Consider the following 19,508-nt stretch of genomic DNA (forward strand, 5'->3'; position numbering starts at 1 on the left):
AGGAGGAGGGGTTTGTTTTTGTGTTTTACCCAGGAGACCAGCGTTATCCTGGAGGTCCAGAGATGAAGCCTGACAACTAACGTGATTTTCCAAAATAAGTAATCTCTGCATTTCTGTGGAAGTCAAATCGGGCCAATCTATAAAGCCGTCATGAGCAAAGACTATTCACAATTTCTCATATTTTGCAAGGTGTGAAGCAAGGCAACTTGGCTGATTCTATTTGACGCTGCTGCGAGGACAGAAGCCCCACTTGTCAAGCCCACGGGGGTCCCTGCTCCCATTTTCTTCTCTCCTGGTGGTTCATGGGCTGACGTCTGGTCTGCGTCTGTTCCTCTAGATGGGGCGGCTCCCTGCTGCTTACAGCCCTGTCAGCCTCCTGTGGCCCCCAAGGCCCCTTGTCCCTCTCAAAGGACACTGAGCTCAAGCAGGGCCACTGCATTCTGCTCTCAAAACCTCCCCTCCCCTATGCTCCAGCACCCTGCCTGCCACTGGAGACCTGGGGCCTGGGACCTGGTGGTGCTGAACAGGGCTGAACCGCCCCAGAGGGAATCAGGCCCAAACATCTACCTCCAGTTTCCTTATTGGGGTGTTGATTGAGGGCCTACTGCGTGCCAGGTCCTAATCAAGGCAAAGACTGGCCCACGACTGTGGATTAAAAGAAAGGAGCCACTGCACAATTTCACAAGCAGATTTTCATCTTTGACGTCAGTTGGGTGGGTGAGGGGCATGTTCTGTTTTGGGCAAACAGGGCCAAGACAGGGCTTGGTAAAAATTAAAACAAAACAAAGCAGCTGACACCCATATAGGGAAAGTCTGACTTCATTAAATCAGTATTCATAGATAAACAAGTCACTCAGTTAAGCTGTTTAGCACCTATTATACATACTGTTCCAGGTGCCTGCGACACAGTGGCTAAGAAAGCAGGCACTTATTCCTGTCTTGAGAGGGGACCAACAAAAAAAAAAAAAAAAAAAAAAAGAAAAGAGCACAAACACCATAAAGCCATGCTATGGCTTAGATCTGAGGTGTCCCCCAAAAGCTCACGTGTGAGACAATGCAAGAAGGTTAGGAGGAGGAATGATGGGGTTGTGACAGTCTTAACCCAATCAGTGAATCAACACCCTGATGGGATTAGCTCGGTGGTAGCAGGAGGCAGATGAGGTGTGGCTGCAGGAGCTAGGCTTTGGGGGCGTGGCTTTGGGGTATATATTCTGAGTCTGGCGAGTGGAGACTCTGCTTTCTGATCATCATGATGGTCTCGGTGCCAGATCCACCAGACGCCCCAGGATTCTGTGCTGTGGGCTTTCTGAAGTCCCCCCCCACCCCTGTTTCCATCCCCTGATGGTCTGTGAGAATGAGGTGGCATCTCAGGGAAGCATAGCAAGCTTGAACCTCCATGTTCTCTGCACAGATCCACAATGATGAAGGCACAGATGCATGAGGAAGGCATCAGCCACCCACAATGGGTCACAGACACTAAGTGACATGTGGCCTCCAGGGCAAGGCTGCTAATGGGGAAGTTGGTCTCTGGCAAGGGTCAGCTGTGGATGTGACATGCTGATCTGTGTCATGGAGACTTGAGATGTCGGACGTACTTCTGGCCCATTAAGTGCTGGTCTCATTAACTCTGACAGTGTCTCCATTTACTCTCTGATGCCTCCTTTTTGGGGGGCTAAGGGCTGTTAGAGGAGTCAAGAAGAGTGTGCTAAATTGTGTGGTCTTTGCTGCTTTCTGAGGTGAGAGTATGAGAGTACTTAAGTGCATGATAATGCATTTGTCCTCTTTCACATAAAAATATACTCAGTATCTTGGCATGAGGACCATGTTGTTTTCCAGCATTAGGAAGGGACATTTTGTAAATGGCTGTGATTCCTTCTCCACAAAGCTTCCTGAGGGCTGCTGCACAAACCCAAAACTCAGTTGCTAAAGTGGCAAGAAATAACTGCAAACTTTGCTGTGTAAAGGGTCAGATAGCCTAGGCTTCTATGGGCCACCTGGGCCACATGCCCTCCTGCAAGCATTTTCTTCTTTGTGAGATGAAAAACTATCTTTAGCTTTTGGTTTGTAAGTGGCATTTGACCCACACACAGACTCTGGTCTGCTGACTCCTGAATGAAAGGAGGGTGGGAGGCCCTGCAACTGGGGATCACCCAAGGGGACCACTGGACACTCGGCCCCAGCTGGCAGCTGCCAGGAGGAGCTCAAGAGCAAGAGGTTTGGGTCTGAAATATGCACGTTTAAAAAGTTCATACCCAAGTAAAAAGATCTGCCAGGACTCCCCAGGAACAAAGAGCATCACTGCAGAAGCAGATTGTTGGAGGCTCCATCTGGGGTAAGGCTCACAGAGTCCAGAGGACCCTTACCCTAGGGCCAGATCTGTGGCAGACCCAGTGATGCTCTGCTCTGTCTAGGAGGCTATGGGCCACGGAGTCCGACCTGGGATGCAGGCTGGGCGCAGGCTAGAGGCTCAGACGCTGGTGGTGGGCAGTTGGAGCCCTGGTGAGTGGGTCCTACTCCTCCTACCTCTTCTTCCCTGGGCCTTCCAGCCCAATGCTTTGGCCTTTCTTTATTTTTTCTTCATGAATCCTCGGTCTTAGTCCTTTCAGGCTGCTAGACAAAATACCCTTAGCTGCATAGCTTATGGAAACCAGATCTATTTTTTATAGAAATTTGGAGTCTGGGAAGCCAGTGTCAAGGTGCTGTCAGACTGGATGTGAGGAGGGGGCACCGATGGCCCTTCCCCGGCACCCTCTGCTGGGCCTGTTTTATCGGTGTTCATTCCCTTCCCGAGGGCCCCACCCACATGGCCCTGGGCTCATTAAGACCCCACCTCTTGACACTATTATACTAGGAACGACATAGAAGGGGACACCAACATCCAGATCACAGCGATTTCCCAATCCTCGGGGTGGAATCGATGCACCACATCTTCTCCCTCCTGCCCCTCATTGCTGGCCCTGCCCCAGGGCATCAGCATTCCTCCTGCACATGCCGAGCCATCCCCCATGACGGACGCACACAGGGTAGGAGCATGAGGGACAAACAGGGCTGATGCTGAGCGGGGCAGAGGGTCACAGCACAGCTCCAGACGTGGCGATCCAGGGAAAGTGAAGAGACGCCTCAAAATAAGAAGACCCCCTCAGTGCCTGGGAGAAGGCACTCTCCAGCAGGGAGACTGGAGAGGGGACTGCAGAGGGTCCCGCCCATTCGACCTGCTTCTCAAGGGTGAGCACAGGGGTGGAGAGCCAGAGTTCAGAGCCAGTCAGATAGAGGGAGATACACCAATCCAGAGGCTCGAGGGCATGGAAGGGCAGGCCATGGCTGCAGCCCAGGGGTCGCAGAGCTCCCAGGTGGTTCACAGGAGACACAGAGATTAACTCCTCCCAGACGCATCTCCCCAGCAGGTGGGCGGGGGAAGTGACCTCAGGTGACAGAGACTTGGGCATGACATCACTGCAACAGTGAGTATGTCTATGCCTTCCAGAAACTTCTATCCAAGATTCTCACTGCCTGAGGGGTCTATTTTGGAGGAAGTGGAACCGTGAGGGTGGAAAAGTTCTCTCACAAAATGTTCAGGTTTAGCTATGGGGTGAGACACTGCCAGAGAGTTTAGAGGTGAAGAGAGTGGGTTTTGAGAGCTTAACCTAGTCAGTGCATTAATCTACTGATGGATTGATAACTGGGTGGGCACTATAGCCGGTGGGGTGTGGGTGGAGGAAGTAGGTTGCTGGGGTGTGCCTCTGGGGTTTATATTGTGCTCTCTCTCTCTGCTTTCTGATTGCCATACCCTGAGCTGCTCCCCTCCACCACACTCTTCCACCATGGTCTGCTTCGCCTCGTGCTCAGAACAATGGAGGCAACCCTGTACATGGACTGAGACCTCGGAACTGTGACTCCAAATACACTTTTCTTCCTCTAAAATTGTTCTTGTCAGGTCTTTTGGTCACAATACTGCAGTCCTCTAGAAGGTGTTCCTTTCGGGCGTTGCTGTGGAGGTGGAGTCTGTCTACAGCCCCTGCAGCCAGAGGAACTGCAGCCAGTTCTGATGAGGATCTTTGGTCCGGCGCCTGCACTCTGGCTTGGAAAACAGCATTTTGATTCGAGGCATGCAGAGCCTGCACCAGGACAAGACAGGGTCTGTTTGGCAGCATGGCTTCGCTGGAGTCTGTTTCCACCCCTGCCTTTCCCCGAGCTCTTCTCGATATTAGAGGGAGGCCACGTGGGGCTGCCACTGCCAGCATCCAGGTCAAGTCCAGGAGGCCAGCCTGGGAGCCAAAGAGGTGATTTCTGCGTGGTCTGCAGAGATGCCAGGCAGCTGCCCTGCAGACCCGCGCCGGAGGCTGTTCACCTGGTCTTCTGGCTGCGAGGGATGCTGCCATGGCAACTGGCAGCTGCAGAGGAGGTCGCTGGGCAACAGCAGCGCTCCCAGTACTCACAATGGCAATCAGGGGAGCAGCTGCACAAGGCTCCACTGGAGAAATGCAGTTACCCTGAGAAGGGTGTGGGACGGCCTGGGACCAGAACAGGGGAGGGGAGGGAAGGAGGAGGCTGAGCCTGGGGTCCGAGGCTGCATCTTGGGCTGAAGGATGGGGGAGCTCGTTCTCCCTAAATAGCCCAGCATAACAAAATTGCAGGAAATCAGTGGGTTGTTTAGATAAATATTTAAATCAGGTTCTATTTTTGCAGGAGCATATTAAAACTCATTTCCCCCTTATTTCTGAGAAACACAAGGGCTTTCCAAGCTTAGAATTTTTCTCCAACGATCAAATATGTGTGTGCAGGAGGAGACCGCATCTCTATTTATTTTGCAGATGAGAAATGACATGACATCCAAGTGTCTGACACAGATCACGCTCAGACACTCCGGCACAACATCAAGGCATTCTGCCGCCCACGCTTAGAAGCAATTTTCAAGAACGGCCACCTTCCAGCATTAGGAAATGGGCACACCTCTGCAATTTGGGGAGAATTGTACATTTGAATTTATTTCCTTGAGGCAATATTGGTTACATAGACAAAAGTGTGGGGTGTTGCATTTGATTTTATCCATCCACCCTACTTTGTTTGAATGTAACCTAAGAAAATAATCATGGAAAAGGCAAAAGAAATACCACCAGGATGTTCATCACAGTGGTGTTTATACTAACAGAAAATTGAAAACAACTGACCTGTCTACAATACAGGAATAAATAGATGGTGGGAAATATGAATTGTAGAAAAGTACTTCATATATATAAGTGTATATAACGTGTGTGTGTAAAAGCTCCCACTGTTAAGGAGGGTGAAAGGAAGGGAGGTGGGGGAAGGAGGTTGGAAGTTGAGGCAAACCTCCAGGAGTCTCTTTGTCACCTAGGAAGGATGATGGTCTCATTCTTGGTGATGGAAAAGCAGGGCTGAGACCCAGCTTCCAGCTGCCCCACAGCAGGGAGCTGCTGACTAGCTGTGCGGGGGCAGGGTCTGCAGACATGGGTTTAGGGACCAGACACTCATTTCCCTCCAAGAGACCAGAAGGCCTTGTTTCCCCAGGGCAGTGGCTTCTCCCCTCCTGCGAGGTGTGTCCAGAGCACCCACTGACCATGGCCTCATTGCTTAGGCCTCTGTGAACCAGTCAGTTCCACCCCTGGGAGCCAGAGTAAACCAAGTCTTATGGGCTATGTGTTGGCTTGCAGGTGTCTATGTGCACGTGCAGTTGTGGGTGAGTGTGTGTGCAAATGTTCTAGAGTCATGGACCAGGTTGCAAATAGGATTTAGAAGTTCCCACGGACACAGCCCCAAGTTAGCTCTAGGTGGTAAGATGGTGGAAGCTGTTTTTCCTTCTTCAAAGTGCTCATTTCTGTCTTTGAAATGTTCAACATTAAATATGCAATACTTTATAATGGAAAAAAGCAATAACATTTATTCCTCCCTAGGAACACACTCTCACTGTTTCCCAGTTAAAGGTCTTTCTTTCCTCTCGCACTTGGACTTCAGTGGGTCTTAGGCAAGAAAGGCACTTGGATTCCATGCCTTTAGACATGGCAATTGTAAAAGGGCAGGACTCTTTGAGTCTCACCTGATAGCCTCATGTCTTCTTTTAAGTCTTGGATAAAAGGAACATGAACTAGTCCTATCTGAAGAGCAGTACCTTCAGAGTTGGAGGGGAGCCCTGTCTGCATTTTTATAGAGCATGAACTAAGGGAAGAATGCATCAGAGAATTCCACCAGGCACGGGCCAAGGTCTGAGTCTGTGTTAACCAATAAGCCCCCAAGAGTGAGCCCCTGGGCTCCTGAGAGTGAGCAACCTGGCGGTCCCACATACCTGCCTCGTCCGCTGTGATGGTGAGCTCGTTGCTGGGCTCGCTCTTGCCAATCCGGTTCTTGGCGTACATGCGGATGCTGTAGGTGGAGGAAGGGTGGATATCAATGATGGTGGCCGAGTTCAGCTGAGGGGAAACATCTTTGGTTCTCTGAGCAGAATCCCAGGAGTCTTTTGGGTTTTGTTTTTTCAAAAAAGAAGAGATAGAGATGTGAGTTTTTTTCCTCTGCCTTTGAAAGTTCACAAGTAGGAATTCTTTTTAAAAAAAAAAAAGAAAGAAGGAAAGAAAAAAAAATACACCCAAAGTGAAATCTAATGCAATGCTCCCAGTTTTCTGGAAGAGCTGTCCATCAGAAGAGTGTGCATTTATCCTTCACACAGTGGGGGACAAAGGACTGCGGGTGAGCTGAGTTCAGGGGCCTTGGAGGAAGTAGAACAGGCAAATTTGGGAGAGCCAGGAAGAGAGATGTAGTTGGAGCCCATGGGGTGGGAATGGCCACTCATGAGCACTTATATTGGGATACCTCTTCCCCTGCCCCCCAAATACCCCTGGTTCTAAAAGGTACCTGAAAGCCAGCTAAACCTATTGTCCCATCTGATCCTTCTTCCCCAGAGTGTGGTAAAACCGACTTAATCCCACATGAGCACTGGCTCTGTGCCAGCCTGCACATGGTGATTTTAGGGCTTCCATGAAGGAGGAGAATGTCTGTAAATGGCTCTTACACAGAAAGTTTGGGTCATAGTTTGGGTGGGTAGTTATGAGCTGGTGTTGGTTGTGGAAGAACAAGGGAGTCTTTGAGACCATGGATAGTGATGGAGTGTACAGATTCCTGTCCTTCTCGTTGTCTTCTCCTGTGAGGCTCAGCTCACTTGAGAGTGTCTACTGGGGGTGCTATGTTTCCTGCAGGATTCTAAGGTCCATGAGAGTGGAGACCACGCTTGCCGTATTCACTGCTGTGTTCCCAGTGCCCAAAGTGCCAGGCACACGGTGAATACACGATGAATGCATGTTTAATAGGTCAGTGCATAGGCGGTACAGTGACCTTTATGTCTCGGAGGTCATGCCACTCATTCATCACACCAGTGACGAGCATGGAAGTTTGGGAGGTTGCTCTCTCCCAAGATAGATAAAATCACAAGAGGTTTGAAGACTTGGAGAAAAAAGTCCATGGCTTCAAGACTGCCTCTGAGGGCTCTCACTTCTTAGGGCACAGAGCACAACAGAAATGGACCCTGCAGGTAGAAGAAGGGGCACCCTTTGGGTCAAAAAGACGGCGGTGGAAGAACATGACATGGAAAGAGAAGCCCTGGTAAAAGGGAAAAATCAAACCATGGAAGAAGAAAAGAATGTAACTCAATAGAGAATGAACGAGGGAGAGGCCATTCCACCAAATGGGAGACACAGAGATGAGCCCGTCCCACAAAGAGAAAGCGTGGCCATCAGGACACGATGTTCAGGATGTCGGGGACCTGCAGACCAGCTCTCAGAGGGAGCACATGTGTGGGCTGTGCCCACACAGCGTGAACATTCCTAGAACTGACGGGGCAGTGAGGACAGAGTCTGGGAGTTGGAAGAGGCACAGGGATGCCCCTCCACCACCATGCCACGGGGGCTAGGGCACAAGAGCAGGGCTCCATGTCTGGCCAGTCGCTGGAGCCCTGCATCCACCCTGTGGGAGCCGTTAGCCCAGCCCACACCTGCTGAGTGTCCCCATCCAGCCCTCTCCTGGGTGGCTTGGAAACCCTCCTCTATGCTGCATCGGTGGCCTTGGCCTCTAACACTCCAGTGCCCCCTCCACTGGGCCAGGGGGCCTGGGGATGCCCCGCAGTCCTGCTCCTTGCCCTTCACCTTCCCGAGCATGACCCCATCTGGGGTGCACCCCCAGGCTCCCTGGGGTCTCCCGCACACCTCCACGTCTGTGACCGAGTCATGCAGAGCTTGCCTTGTCTACACTGCATCCTTCCTGGCTCTGTCCTGTTTCAATGTGGCCTCCTCCCTCAGCACCCTGCTGGGCAGCCATCCTGAGACTTCGGTGGCCCCAAGTCTGTGGGCACACTGAAAACCTCAGGGTTTTTTTTTTTTTTCGGCAACTGTATGTTAAACCTACTGAATCCTAATCTCTGGGCAAGGTGCCCAGAAGCCTGTGCCTGAAGAAACCTCACTGTCCCGCTCATTCTGATGGACAGACAGTTGGACAGATGGTTTGATCTAACTTTAACCACATCCTGCCAAAGTAGGGATGTTTACTTGTGGTGTGAATTCAAGGAACTCACGCTCTCTTACATACCTGTGAGAAGGGGCTGGGGTTGGACCTCAGCCTTTGTGTTACCCCAAGCTCAAGTGTCTTTCCTGTAGCACACGACCTCCACATGTTCTCCCAAAACATATAACGAGCCTGGATACCAATATTTCTAGACACCCACTCAAAGTCCTAGAAGACCTCTGAAAAGCCCCTGGTTGGCTGAGGAGGAGGAGCAGTTCAGGCAGGTAGTTCATTACATGGAAAGGAGTCACTGCCACCCTCAAGGATTTGCAGGAAGTGCGACTGGGAGGGATGCACAGGGGCAGGCTCGTGCCCTGGTTCAGGAAGGGAAGGTCAGAAGAGCATTCAATGAAGAAAGGGCAGGTTCCAGGGGCCATCACATGCCCTGGAGAGGCTGGCAGTAGGAGAGGAGGGGAGGTTCAGAGTCCACTGCTAGCCCTGAAATTCTAGATGCTGCCCATGAGGGAGGATGTGGAGCACACACGGGAGCCACTGTGGCTGAGCTCAGCTTGGAGTCCAAGGATGGCAGGTCATCAAGGACCGAAGTCAGAGAGTGGACTGGTCTAAAGAGATGTTGTTAGAAGCCTGAGACTAGAACAAATGGGGTGATGGAAACTTCTGGAGACAAAGAAGTATCCCAAAGGTTTGAAAATTGAGTTAGCTTGAAGGAGGACCAAGCCCATTCTGTTAGTTAATAGGAGGGAGGCACAGGTAAAGCCACTTCACTGTCCTCTCCTCCTTTCGGGGTGACAGTCCGCAGGAAGGAATGGGGGCAGGAAGCTGAGAAGGGAGGCTGGCAGAGCCCCCACCCCAGAGTGGGAGCTCTGTTCCTGGCCTGGGTGGCCATGCTCCAGGAGGCTGGAGCTGACCATGGTGCTGACGCCCTCAGAGACCTGGGAGGTGCCGGGGAGGGGAGTGAGGTGCCAGAGCACAGATGTGGGATAGGCCAGTCTGCGTCTCAAAGGAGGAAGGGAAGGGTGTGCCCACAGAAAACGGCAAGCTGATGAGCTGGGGGCCACAGGACCAGAGGCCCACTGGGACCATTGAAGGCCATGGACTGCAGTGTCCGTGGGGAAGAGGAGTGGCAGTCCCTGGGAACCAAGTCATGTGACAAAGAGCATGGGATTGCAGGTAAGAGGAAGCCCGCAGATGTGCTGAATGAGGGAGGCGCCAGCTCCACGGTGCTGTGCCCTCAGGTGACAGATGGGGGACTGGCACTGGCCTGCCCGAGTGGATGGTCAGGAGATGGTCACAGGAGACCCGGGGGAAGAGACTGGGATATTTAGTATTTACTGGCAAATACAAAACCAAGGAGACTCAGCTGTCCTGAAGTCCCAGGAGGGTGTCACTTGGCCAACGGGGTCAGGGTGGGAAAAGGCCCCTGGATTCAGGAAGACCAGCGTTGGTGCAGCACAGCTGAGAACTTGCAAGAGCCTCAGCTGGCCACGGTGGCACTGTGCTCTCAGGGCAGTGAGCACCCGTTCCCGGACTGTCCCACCTCAGCTGATGACACTCTGCTGAGAATGTGAAGTGCTTTAATATTGGCAGCCGTTGCCTCTGTGGCAAATCAATGTACAGCAGAAGAAAGAAATGTGGGGCGATGATGGCACCATGGCCCAACACGGGTGGAGAGTCAGCCCCTCAGCTCAGGGTTCCTCTGAGTCTAGCAGGTGTGCAGGTGCTACAGCCCTACAGGGACAGAGTGCAGGGCTTGCCAGATGACCTTCCCACCAGAGGGCTCTTGAGGATCATAAAGGGACAACTGCTCAGTGGGGGCAGATTTTAAGTAAAGAGTCACAAGCCCACCAGGTATTCTAGCGGGACAGGATGCTAGGAGCAGAGAAGCAGAGTAGGTGGTCAGGGAGGACTTCTGGGAGAAGTGACCTTTAAGCTGGAACTTAAAGGATCTGTCTTCTGTGTACTTAGATTCTGGTTCTAATTTGTGCATCCCAATAACTTACTGAGAAAGCAACTAACCCATAAAGATGCCAACAACACGGCTCCTACGGCCCTAAGTGCAGTTGCTGGGACCACCAGCCCAGCCCCGCCCCCAGAAAGTCAGAACCAAAAAAAAAAAAAGCAGATTCTGGAGGGCTGTAGGGTAGTCCTTGGCCATGGGCTGGGCCCATCTGTCCCAGGGGCTTTTTCCCCAATGACTCTCCTGGCACCTACTACAACCCTCAGGCTGCCTCGCTCCAGGGCTGCATAAATATCTTAGCCACATCACTGGCCCGTCTCCTGTGGAGTGTGGAGAATGCAACCTGACTGTACCCGGCTCTCTAGACAAGGAGCCTCCCCAGGTTGTGTGCAGCCCAGTCCAGGTCTACGTCTAAAGATGCTCCAGCTGGCTAGGGTGATTCCCAGAGCTCAGTTGCAGGCAAATTAAATGTGACAAACATCTCCTGCATGATTTTGGCATGCCAGACATTGTGCCAGGCATCAGGGATCCGGAGCATGAAGATCAGAGTCCTTGACTTTGGAAAACTTGCAGGAGCAGAGTTGGCAGTGGTGGTAGTAGGGCACTGATTTTTTATACAGTGGACAAGTCACTGAACAGAGACTGGATTTGAGAGGCAGAATAGAAATATGCAAGTATTTTCATGCATGTTTGAGCCATAAGAAAAGCTCCAGCTTATTAGACATTGACCACGTTCCAGACAATGAGTAAATTGATTTAAATGTATTCCCTTCTTAAAGAGTGTTCACCAAGTATCTACTTGGTGCTCCCTCATGGAAGGTACCCCACAAATGGGCTGTGGGGAGTAGGCCTAGCAGGGAGCCCCCAGGAGCGTCCAGTCTGGTGGAGGTGACATACACTAATGACACATTAATCAATGCACACAGAGGCACACAGATAGTGCTATTTAGTGGTACCTGCCAGGAATAAAAGGGAGAGGAAGCCCTGTGAGCATGAGAAGGATGGCTGGGACTCTGTGGTCCCACAGGTTGGGGCTTCAGCCAGTGGCAGCCTGTGGCCACCCAGTGGCTGTGGCCGTCTCCCGTTTTGCAGAGAAGGACAACAGAAGGGTTGGCGAAGTGCCCAGAGCAGCGCTCTCATGGGCAGGATGGCAATCCCCCTGCTGAGGCACTGGAGTTCACCAGTATCCAGAGATGGAGCCTCCCTGGAAGCAGCAGAGGCTCTGACCTGCTCCTCAGTGGGAGGCTGCCTGTGAGCCCCAGCCAGAGTGCTGGCAGCCCCACACTCAGCAAGGGGAGGGACAGGGCAGTCCCTGCCCTCTGAGGTCTCTTAGGCAGCCCAGGATTCCCCTCTGCTTCTCTCCTGCACCCCTCCCGCCGTCTGCCTCCCACTGAAGCTCCTTCAACTCTAGGCCTGCATCTCAGCACCCACGCTGTGGTTCCATCCGGGCCATTTCTTTAGAACAGAGGCCAGGTCATTCTGTCTGCACTGGCCCTGGAGAAGCCCACCCGTCCTGGCCCCGAAAGACCCTCTGTTTGGGTCAGCACTGTCTTGGAGGGCTCAACCAGGTCTCTGTGCCTCCTGAGCCTGGGGTACCATTCTGCCATTTTCCCCAGGGACAGTGCTGCTGGGAGTCCCCGAGGGTCTGCCTGGGGCTTTGGGTATATCACACTGCCCTCTGTGTCTCTGAGTGCAACCTGGGGCCAGAAAGCTGAGCCACCCCCTTTTCTTGCCAGCTTCTCAGACACTATTTCTTACACCTTGATTTGATACCCCCTCTTCCTCTCCAAAGTCTGCTCTCTCTCAAGGTCCTCACTAGCCATCCCTCACGGCTCTGGCATCCCACCGACCCCACGTCCCTGGCTCTGTCCCTGGCACACTCTTCCAGCAAAATTCCTCCCCTTGCACCTGCCTTTTCCACAATCCTTGAGCTTGATTTGTTCCTACAGCTTGTAGCAGAGGAGGCCAAATTGGCCATGACAGGGTAATCTGAAGCAACGTGCGGTGCCCAGAAAGCGAGAAGGCAGGCTGCTTTGGTGGGCTCTCAGAATTCTGTTAACCCTTCCCTGTGGTTGGGGCTCTCCTTCCTCTTATCCTTTTGTGAGACAGTAGAAATTCTAACTAGGGGCCAGAGGGGTGGTAATACAGCCTTGGCTGGATGGACCATAATGTTCACAGTGGCCTTTGGTGTTGTCCCTGGAAGACCATCAGGGGCCCATCTGTGATGGTGCTGGCAGCTGGGTCAGTTTTATGTGTAAGCTCTGGGCCAAGTGCTCTGGGGGCAGCAGTGAGTGTCCCGGCCTGTCCCTGCAGCATTGCCAGGAGCTGCTGCAGAGCAAGCACCCCGTGTTGGCAGGAGCGGCTCTGCTCTCTCTGCACACACCCCACCGGGTGGCTCACCTGCAGACACCCCGCCCAGCCGGCTCAGCACTGAAGCTGGGACACAGGCTCATGTTCTGGGGCACTCACCAGCTGGGGAGTGGGAGGTGAGGTAGGATGGGTCACAACAGGGGCCTGGCTGCCCTTGGCCCCCGAGGGACAGGAATGCCTGAGAGACAGTGGGGAGCCAGACTGAGGTCCTGCTGGCCCACTAAGAACAGGGCAGGCCTGGGCCTGACACAGGAGGAAACCGGGACACACAAGGGAAGTGACCCACTGAGGAAAGCACCCTCTGAGCTTCTGAGAGGGAAGAGGTATGTTCTTAAGGGCAAAATGAATGAAAAAGGAGAGAGATCAAAAGGTCTCTTGAAGCAGGAATGCAGCTGGAGGAAGTAAGGGACTTACCTGATTTATTTTTGCATTCGATATCGTAGCCCGTAATGGGGCTGTTTCCATCAAACCCCATGGTCCACCTGAGCGTAATTGTGCGTGCTTTGACATCTTTGATCTCAATTTCGGGAGGGTCTGGGGGCTCTGTGTCATCAACAGAAAGACCAGGAGTTAGTGCAAACCAGACACAGGCATAATTGCTCATAGGAAAGCGGGGTCAGCTTTAGACAATGATGGACGCTTCTTATTCAGCAGCATTTGCTGTTTCTAATCACATTTAGGAGGAGCAGCTCTGCTTTTCCAAGTCTCTGGTTTTCATGACCATGATTCTAGTTTGGATCTCCAACTCAAAACCCGGATGTTAAACTTCCCTTCCGTCCTGAGAGTCCAGTACCTGGACTGCTGTGATTGACTCGTCCTCTGCCTTAGCTTCTGCAAAGGGGCTGCACCCTGACATAACCACAGCAAAAATGCTGCTTCAGGGCCTCTACATGTGTATTCCCGATGCTCTGGGAGTTGGGAAGTGTCAGCTAGCAGGCGGGGGCCGCAGGGATGCCTGAGGCCCGCACACACTTCCTGTCCTGAAGTGGCTGTTTTCTCCTTCCTACCTTGCACTGTGAGCTGAATTATTCCACGGTCCTCCCCATAAGAATTGATCGCGTGGCAGGAGAAGAAGCCAGAATCTTCTCTCACAGTTGGCAAAATCTGTGAGTAAAGCAGAAAGAAATACATCTGATTTAGTAGTGCAGAGCCAGAGAAAGAGAAATGGCTTTGGGCTGGAAGGTGTCCACTCCCTCACCCCCTGCCATCCCCACACACATGCACACCCAAACACAGACAAGCTTGTGTGTGCGTGTGCGTGCGCGCGCGCACACACACACACACACACACACACACACACACACACACAGATGCGCAGACCCTCTAAGGGCAAATTATTTCAGTGCAATTGCTAATGTGCACTGGGTAGATTTGATGCACATCATCCATGTCAACGGCTGGCTCATTAAATTGAACGTGTAATTTATGTGTGGGATGTTATGGCCAGTTTGATATGTATTCCACATACATATCTCTTTCTTTTCTTCATGGTATGACTTTAGAACATTCAAAACAGCCAGGCCTAAAGAAACATCTAAAAATACAGTCGGCCCTCTGTATCTGTGGGTTTCTGTGTTCACAGATTCAATCATGGATTGGACATATTCAGAAAAAAAATGCATCTGTACAGGACATATACCTACTTTTTCTTTACATTATTTACCATCAGCATTTACATTGTAATAGGTGTTATAAGATAATCTAGAAGTGATTTAAAGCACATAGGGGATGTGCATAGGTTATGGGAAAATACCATGCCATTTTATTTGAGGGACCTGGGCAATTGCCAATTTTGGTATCCTTGGGGCCCCTGCACAGCCCCTGACTTCTGCTCCAGGTGGACTTCAGGACTGCACCCTTGTGAGAGAACCCACATCAGTGTTTCAAACCCAGAACTTTATTATTTTTCCCATGTGTGCTATAGCACCATTACCTGCAATCCCCTAATTAAAAAATTGCTCAGTTTACTGCCAATAGTGCTAAAAAGTATAAAGGAATATAACCCTTATTTCTAGAGTTGGTTATTTTTATTGATATGAGCATTTCCATTGGATCTTTTCAAAGAAACAAAATATTTTTTACCCTAACATTTTTGTCCTAAAGCCCGTCCAAGTTTTCTTTGAATAGGAAGTTAAATCATGCACACAGCATAGCCTCTGTCTTTCTACCCAAATTAACAGCCATTAAAAAACCTTGCTTTTCACTTTTTTAAAATCCCAGCTGGATTCCCGTGTTCATAATAACATTATTCTTGATGGTGCTCACGACAGGGCAGTACTTTTGAAGGCTACTAGGGAATCTCTGCTGAATGAATGGGGAGGGAAACGGAGCCTCACAAGTCAATTCCCATGGGTTGTCTGCCCTCCGTCACGGGTGGGAAAGGACAGGCACAGGCCCCAACATCATGCTTTTACCTGCAGAGTGGAAATCACCTCCTCGCCCACCTCCTTGGTGGACACAAGGTAGCGGGCCATCTCGGGGTTGATGATCCTGTCCTCCTTCTCCCAGCGCACAATGATGGGCTTCTCGCCGTGGGCCGTGCAGCTCATCTCCTTCTTCTGCCCCTGAGTGGCCAGCGTGGTGTTTGGGTAAGACGTTATCATGGCGGGAACTGAAACACCAAGAGGGACACCAGCGTTCAGCAAAGCCGTGTTCGACTTTCCCCCCACGGCACTCAGCTAATCAGGGCTGAAGAGGTTTCCTTTGAAATAAAATGTAGTCAAGAAACCGTTGAGCAGCTGTCCTGAACCACAGGCGGGGGAGGGGCCGGGCAGTGAGGCCTGACCTCATGGCCCCCCGCAGAGGCTGGGTGTGGTTTCACTCCATGGGGTGCTGCTCTCTTCCACGCCTGCTGAAAGCAGAAGTGGTTGGGGATGTGGCCAGGGACGTGGCCGGGGACGTGGCTGACGTTCCAAGGACACTCAGGAAAATGATCTCCCTGCTGATCAGTCTGGGAAAGAGACTTGACGTGCTCCTCTTTCTGTGATCATCTGCCTTTCCTCACTGTCCACTGTGGAGAGGAGACCTTCCTGTTAGTTGTCAGGTGGACCCCGATGGCTGCCAACCCACCCTGTGATCACATCTCACCAGCCTCATCTCGTGGTTGTTACAAACTTTGCGAATCTCTTCCAGGCACCCGAGGACCTCAAGTCTGCCCTTCCTCCCAAAATGTGGAGCACAGAATCTCATCCCCGATTAAGGAGATAGAAACCTTTATTTGTGAAACTTCTCAAGTTTCCTTTTCTCTATCCAAAATTAATCCACAGACTTCCATTCTTGGCAATGGATGACATGAGATTCCACCCTTGTGTCACAAACTACCTATGAATCCAGGACAGCGTATTAAGACAATACCTTCCTAAACTACTCTCCGCATACAAGAAAGGATGAGGGAAGCCCGGGGCTCAAACCAAAAGAGGGATGGATGCTGGAAAACTAAAGGGCTAAAGGCCGCATGTCGCTGGTGCTTTGCTTATCTGGGAGGAGGAATTTAAAAGGTAGGCTTCCAAATAAGTTCATAAACAAAAATTAAAATAAAAATGAAAACAAAATGGCAAAGTGAGATGTAAAAAAAACAAACACATAAAAAAATCCCTTGAAGATCTGTAACTGACCTGACTCTATGTTCATAGCTTTGGAGCAAAATTCATGCCAAAGAATTAACATGGAGGAGAACCTGATTTGGTAGTATGTCTGAGGGACTGAGCAAGGCAAACACAGACACTCCGGAAGGATGTGCCCTCCCTCCAGCCTCACTGGGATTCTCCCAGATAAAGCTCTGGTGAACATGAGCTCACGAACCCAAACTATAAAGTGCATGAGAAAATAACCTGCCGTGATGGAGAGTCAGCCCAGTAAGGACTTCAGATGATAGGATTATTAGATTCAGAATCAAAAACAAATATGCATAAATTTTTTCTTTTTGGTAGTGGATTGAATCCAACAGTACTTAACCACTGAGCTGCATCCCCAGACCTTTTTATTTTATTTTTTAAATTTTGATACAGGTTCTTATTAAGTCGTTTATGGCCTCATTAATTATCTTTGAACTTGCCATCCTCCTACCTTAGCCTCCTGAGTCACTAGGATTTGAGGCATGTGCCAATACACTTGGCTAGTCATAAAATTTTAAAAGCTATTTTAAAAATGGGGGAAAGAACAAGATGTTTCAAAAGAGACAAGAAAAATTTGAAAAAATAAATCTATATTTTTATCTGATTTTTACTTCATTTCCTCAAAAAGAGGGAGAAAGGCCCTCCCTTGTTTCTAAGGTCAAGCTCACATTTGCACCCCCCCTAAAACTCATGCCCTTCTGGAACTCTGGAGTAGGACTTTATGTGGAAATAGTGTCTTTGCAGATATATTTAGAGAAGGTATAATTAATGTCTTTGCAGATATAATTAATGTAGTGTGTGCTCATGCTAACTAATTATATCTGCAACGACCCTCTTTCCACATAAGGTCACAGTCTGAAGCTTCAAAGGGACATGAATTTCAGGGGAGACACTTCTCAACTCAACACAAATACACGTACATTATCTAACACCTATGTACGTACATACATCTATGCTCTTACAACCTGAAAACAAGTGTACAGCATTGCATGGTCACACCACATTTAGAGCATTCACATGATCACCAAATGTTTCCTCCTGTCCATTTACCATCATCTCCCTCTATGCATCAAAATGAAACTGGATCCCTTTCTCTCGCCAGGCACAAAAGTTAACTCAAAATGGATCAAGGAGCTTGATATCAAATCAGAGACACGGCGTCTGATAGAAGAAAAAGTTGGCTCCGATCTACATACTGTGGGGTCGGGCTCCAAATTCCTCAATAGGACACCCATAGCACAAGAGTTAATAACTAGAATCAACAAATGGGACTTACTCAAACCAAAAAGTTTTTTCTCAGCAAGAGAAACAATAAGAGAGGTAAATAGGGAGCCTACATCCTGGGAACAAATCTTTACTCCTCACACTTCAGATAGAGCCCTAATATCCAGAGTATACAAAGAACTCAAAAAATTAGACAATAAGATAACAAATAACCCAATCAACAAATGGGCCAAGGACCTGAACAGACACTTCTCAGAGGAGGACATACAATCAATTAATAAGTACATGAAAAAATGCTCACCATCTCTAGCAGTCAGAGAAATGCAAATCAAAACCACCCTAACATACCATCTCACTCCAGTAAGATTGGCAGCCATTAGGAAGTCAAACAACAACAAGTGCTGGCGAGGATGTGGGGAAAAGGGTACTCTTGTTCATTGTTGGTAGGACTGCAAATTGGTGCAGCCAATTTGGAAAGCAGTATGGAGATTTCTTGGAAAGCTGGGAATGGAACCACCAGTTGACCCAGCTATTCCCCTTCTTGGTCTATTCCCTAAAGACCTAAAAAGAGCATGCTACAGGGACACTGCTACATCGATGTTCATAGCAGCACAATTCACGATAGCAAGATTGTAGAACCAACCTAGATGCCCTTCAATAGACGAATGGATAAAAAAAAATGTGGCATCTATACACAATGGAGTATTACTCTGCATTAAAAAGATGACAAAATCATAGAATTTGGAGGGAAATGGATGGCATTAGAGCAGATTATGCTAAGTGAAGCTAGCCAATCCCTAAAAAACAAATGCCAAATGTCTTCTTTGATATAAGGAGAGTAACTAAGAACAGAGTAGGGAGGAAGAGCATGAGAAGAAGATTAACATTAAACAGGGATGAGAGGTGGGAGGGAAAGGGAGAGAGAAGGGAAATTGCATGGAAATGGAAGGAGACCCTCGGGGCTATACAAAATTACATACAAGAGGAAGTGAGGGGTAAGGGAAGAATAATACAAGTGGAAGAAATGATTTACAGTAGAGGGGGTAGAGAGAGAAGAGGGGAGGGGAGGGAGGGGAGGGGGGATAGTAGAGGATAGGAAAGGCAGCAGAATACAACAGACACTAGTATGGCAATATGTAAATCAATGGAAGTGTAACTGATGTGATTCTGCAATCTGTATATGGGGTAAAAATGGGAGTTTATAACCCACTTGAATCAAAGTGTGAAATATGATAATATCAAGAACTATGTAATGTTTTGAACAACCAACAATAATAAAAAACAATAGCTATTCTTTTGTATGGAACTTTCTGGATATTTTTTCACTCAGCATAACACTTTCAAAGTTCATCCACACTACAGTGTGTATCAGTACTTTGTTCCTTTTTATTTCCTAATAATATTCTATTCCATGGATATGCTGCATTTGGTTTACCTCTGGTGCACATTTGGGTTGTTTCCACTTTTTGGCTATTGTGAGTAGAGTAATTCTGCTATAAACATTTGCAGGTAAGTGGTATAATGCTGCTTCCATTTTTCCTTGGTAAATGCTTAGGTGCAGATCTACTGCATCATACAGCAATTTAACATTTTGCGGAACCACTGCACTTTCACCAAGTAGCAGTGCCATCTTGCATTCTCCAGATAAGGAGGGTAGAACAGGAAGTGATAGGAGTGATTTAGATTTGGAGTTTATGGTGAGGAATAGGAAAGTCCCTCTCCACCCATGTGATGAGGAACTCAAAGAACACCCTGGGCCATCTTTCTTTCCTGCTGGATGTGAGCTGGCTGTAGAAACCCCAGCTCAGCCCAGCACTGTTGCC

General features: G+C 49.6%; 1 protein-coding gene across 2 annotated transcripts in view; it reads right to left on the reverse strand.

The window, feature by feature from the left end:
* Positions 1-19,508, reverse strand: part of DSCAM (DS cell adhesion molecule) — a gene marked incomplete at its 3' end in the record, with an annotated part of 667,277 nt that overhangs the window by 121,422 nt on the left and 526,347 nt on the right. For both annotated transcript variants that reach the window (XM_081302466.1, XM_081302465.1), the window contains exons 12-15: positions 15,262-15,458; positions 13,855-13,951; positions 13,262-13,390; positions 6,299-6,466 (exon numbers count right to left, since the gene is read on the reverse strand). In XM_081302466.1, the coding sequence (XP_081158592.1) occupies positions 6,299-6,466; positions 13,262-13,390; positions 13,855-13,951; positions 15,262-15,458 (591 nt within the window). The remainder of the gene's footprint in view (positions 1-6,298; positions 6,467-13,261; positions 13,391-13,854; positions 13,952-15,261; positions 15,459-19,508) is intronic.

Source organism: Spermophilus citellus, assembly GCF_964194105.1.
Source record: "Spermophilus citellus genome assembly, chromosome: 7".
NCBI lineage: Eukaryota > Metazoa > Chordata > Mammalia > Rodentia > Sciuridae > Spermophilus > Spermophilus citellus.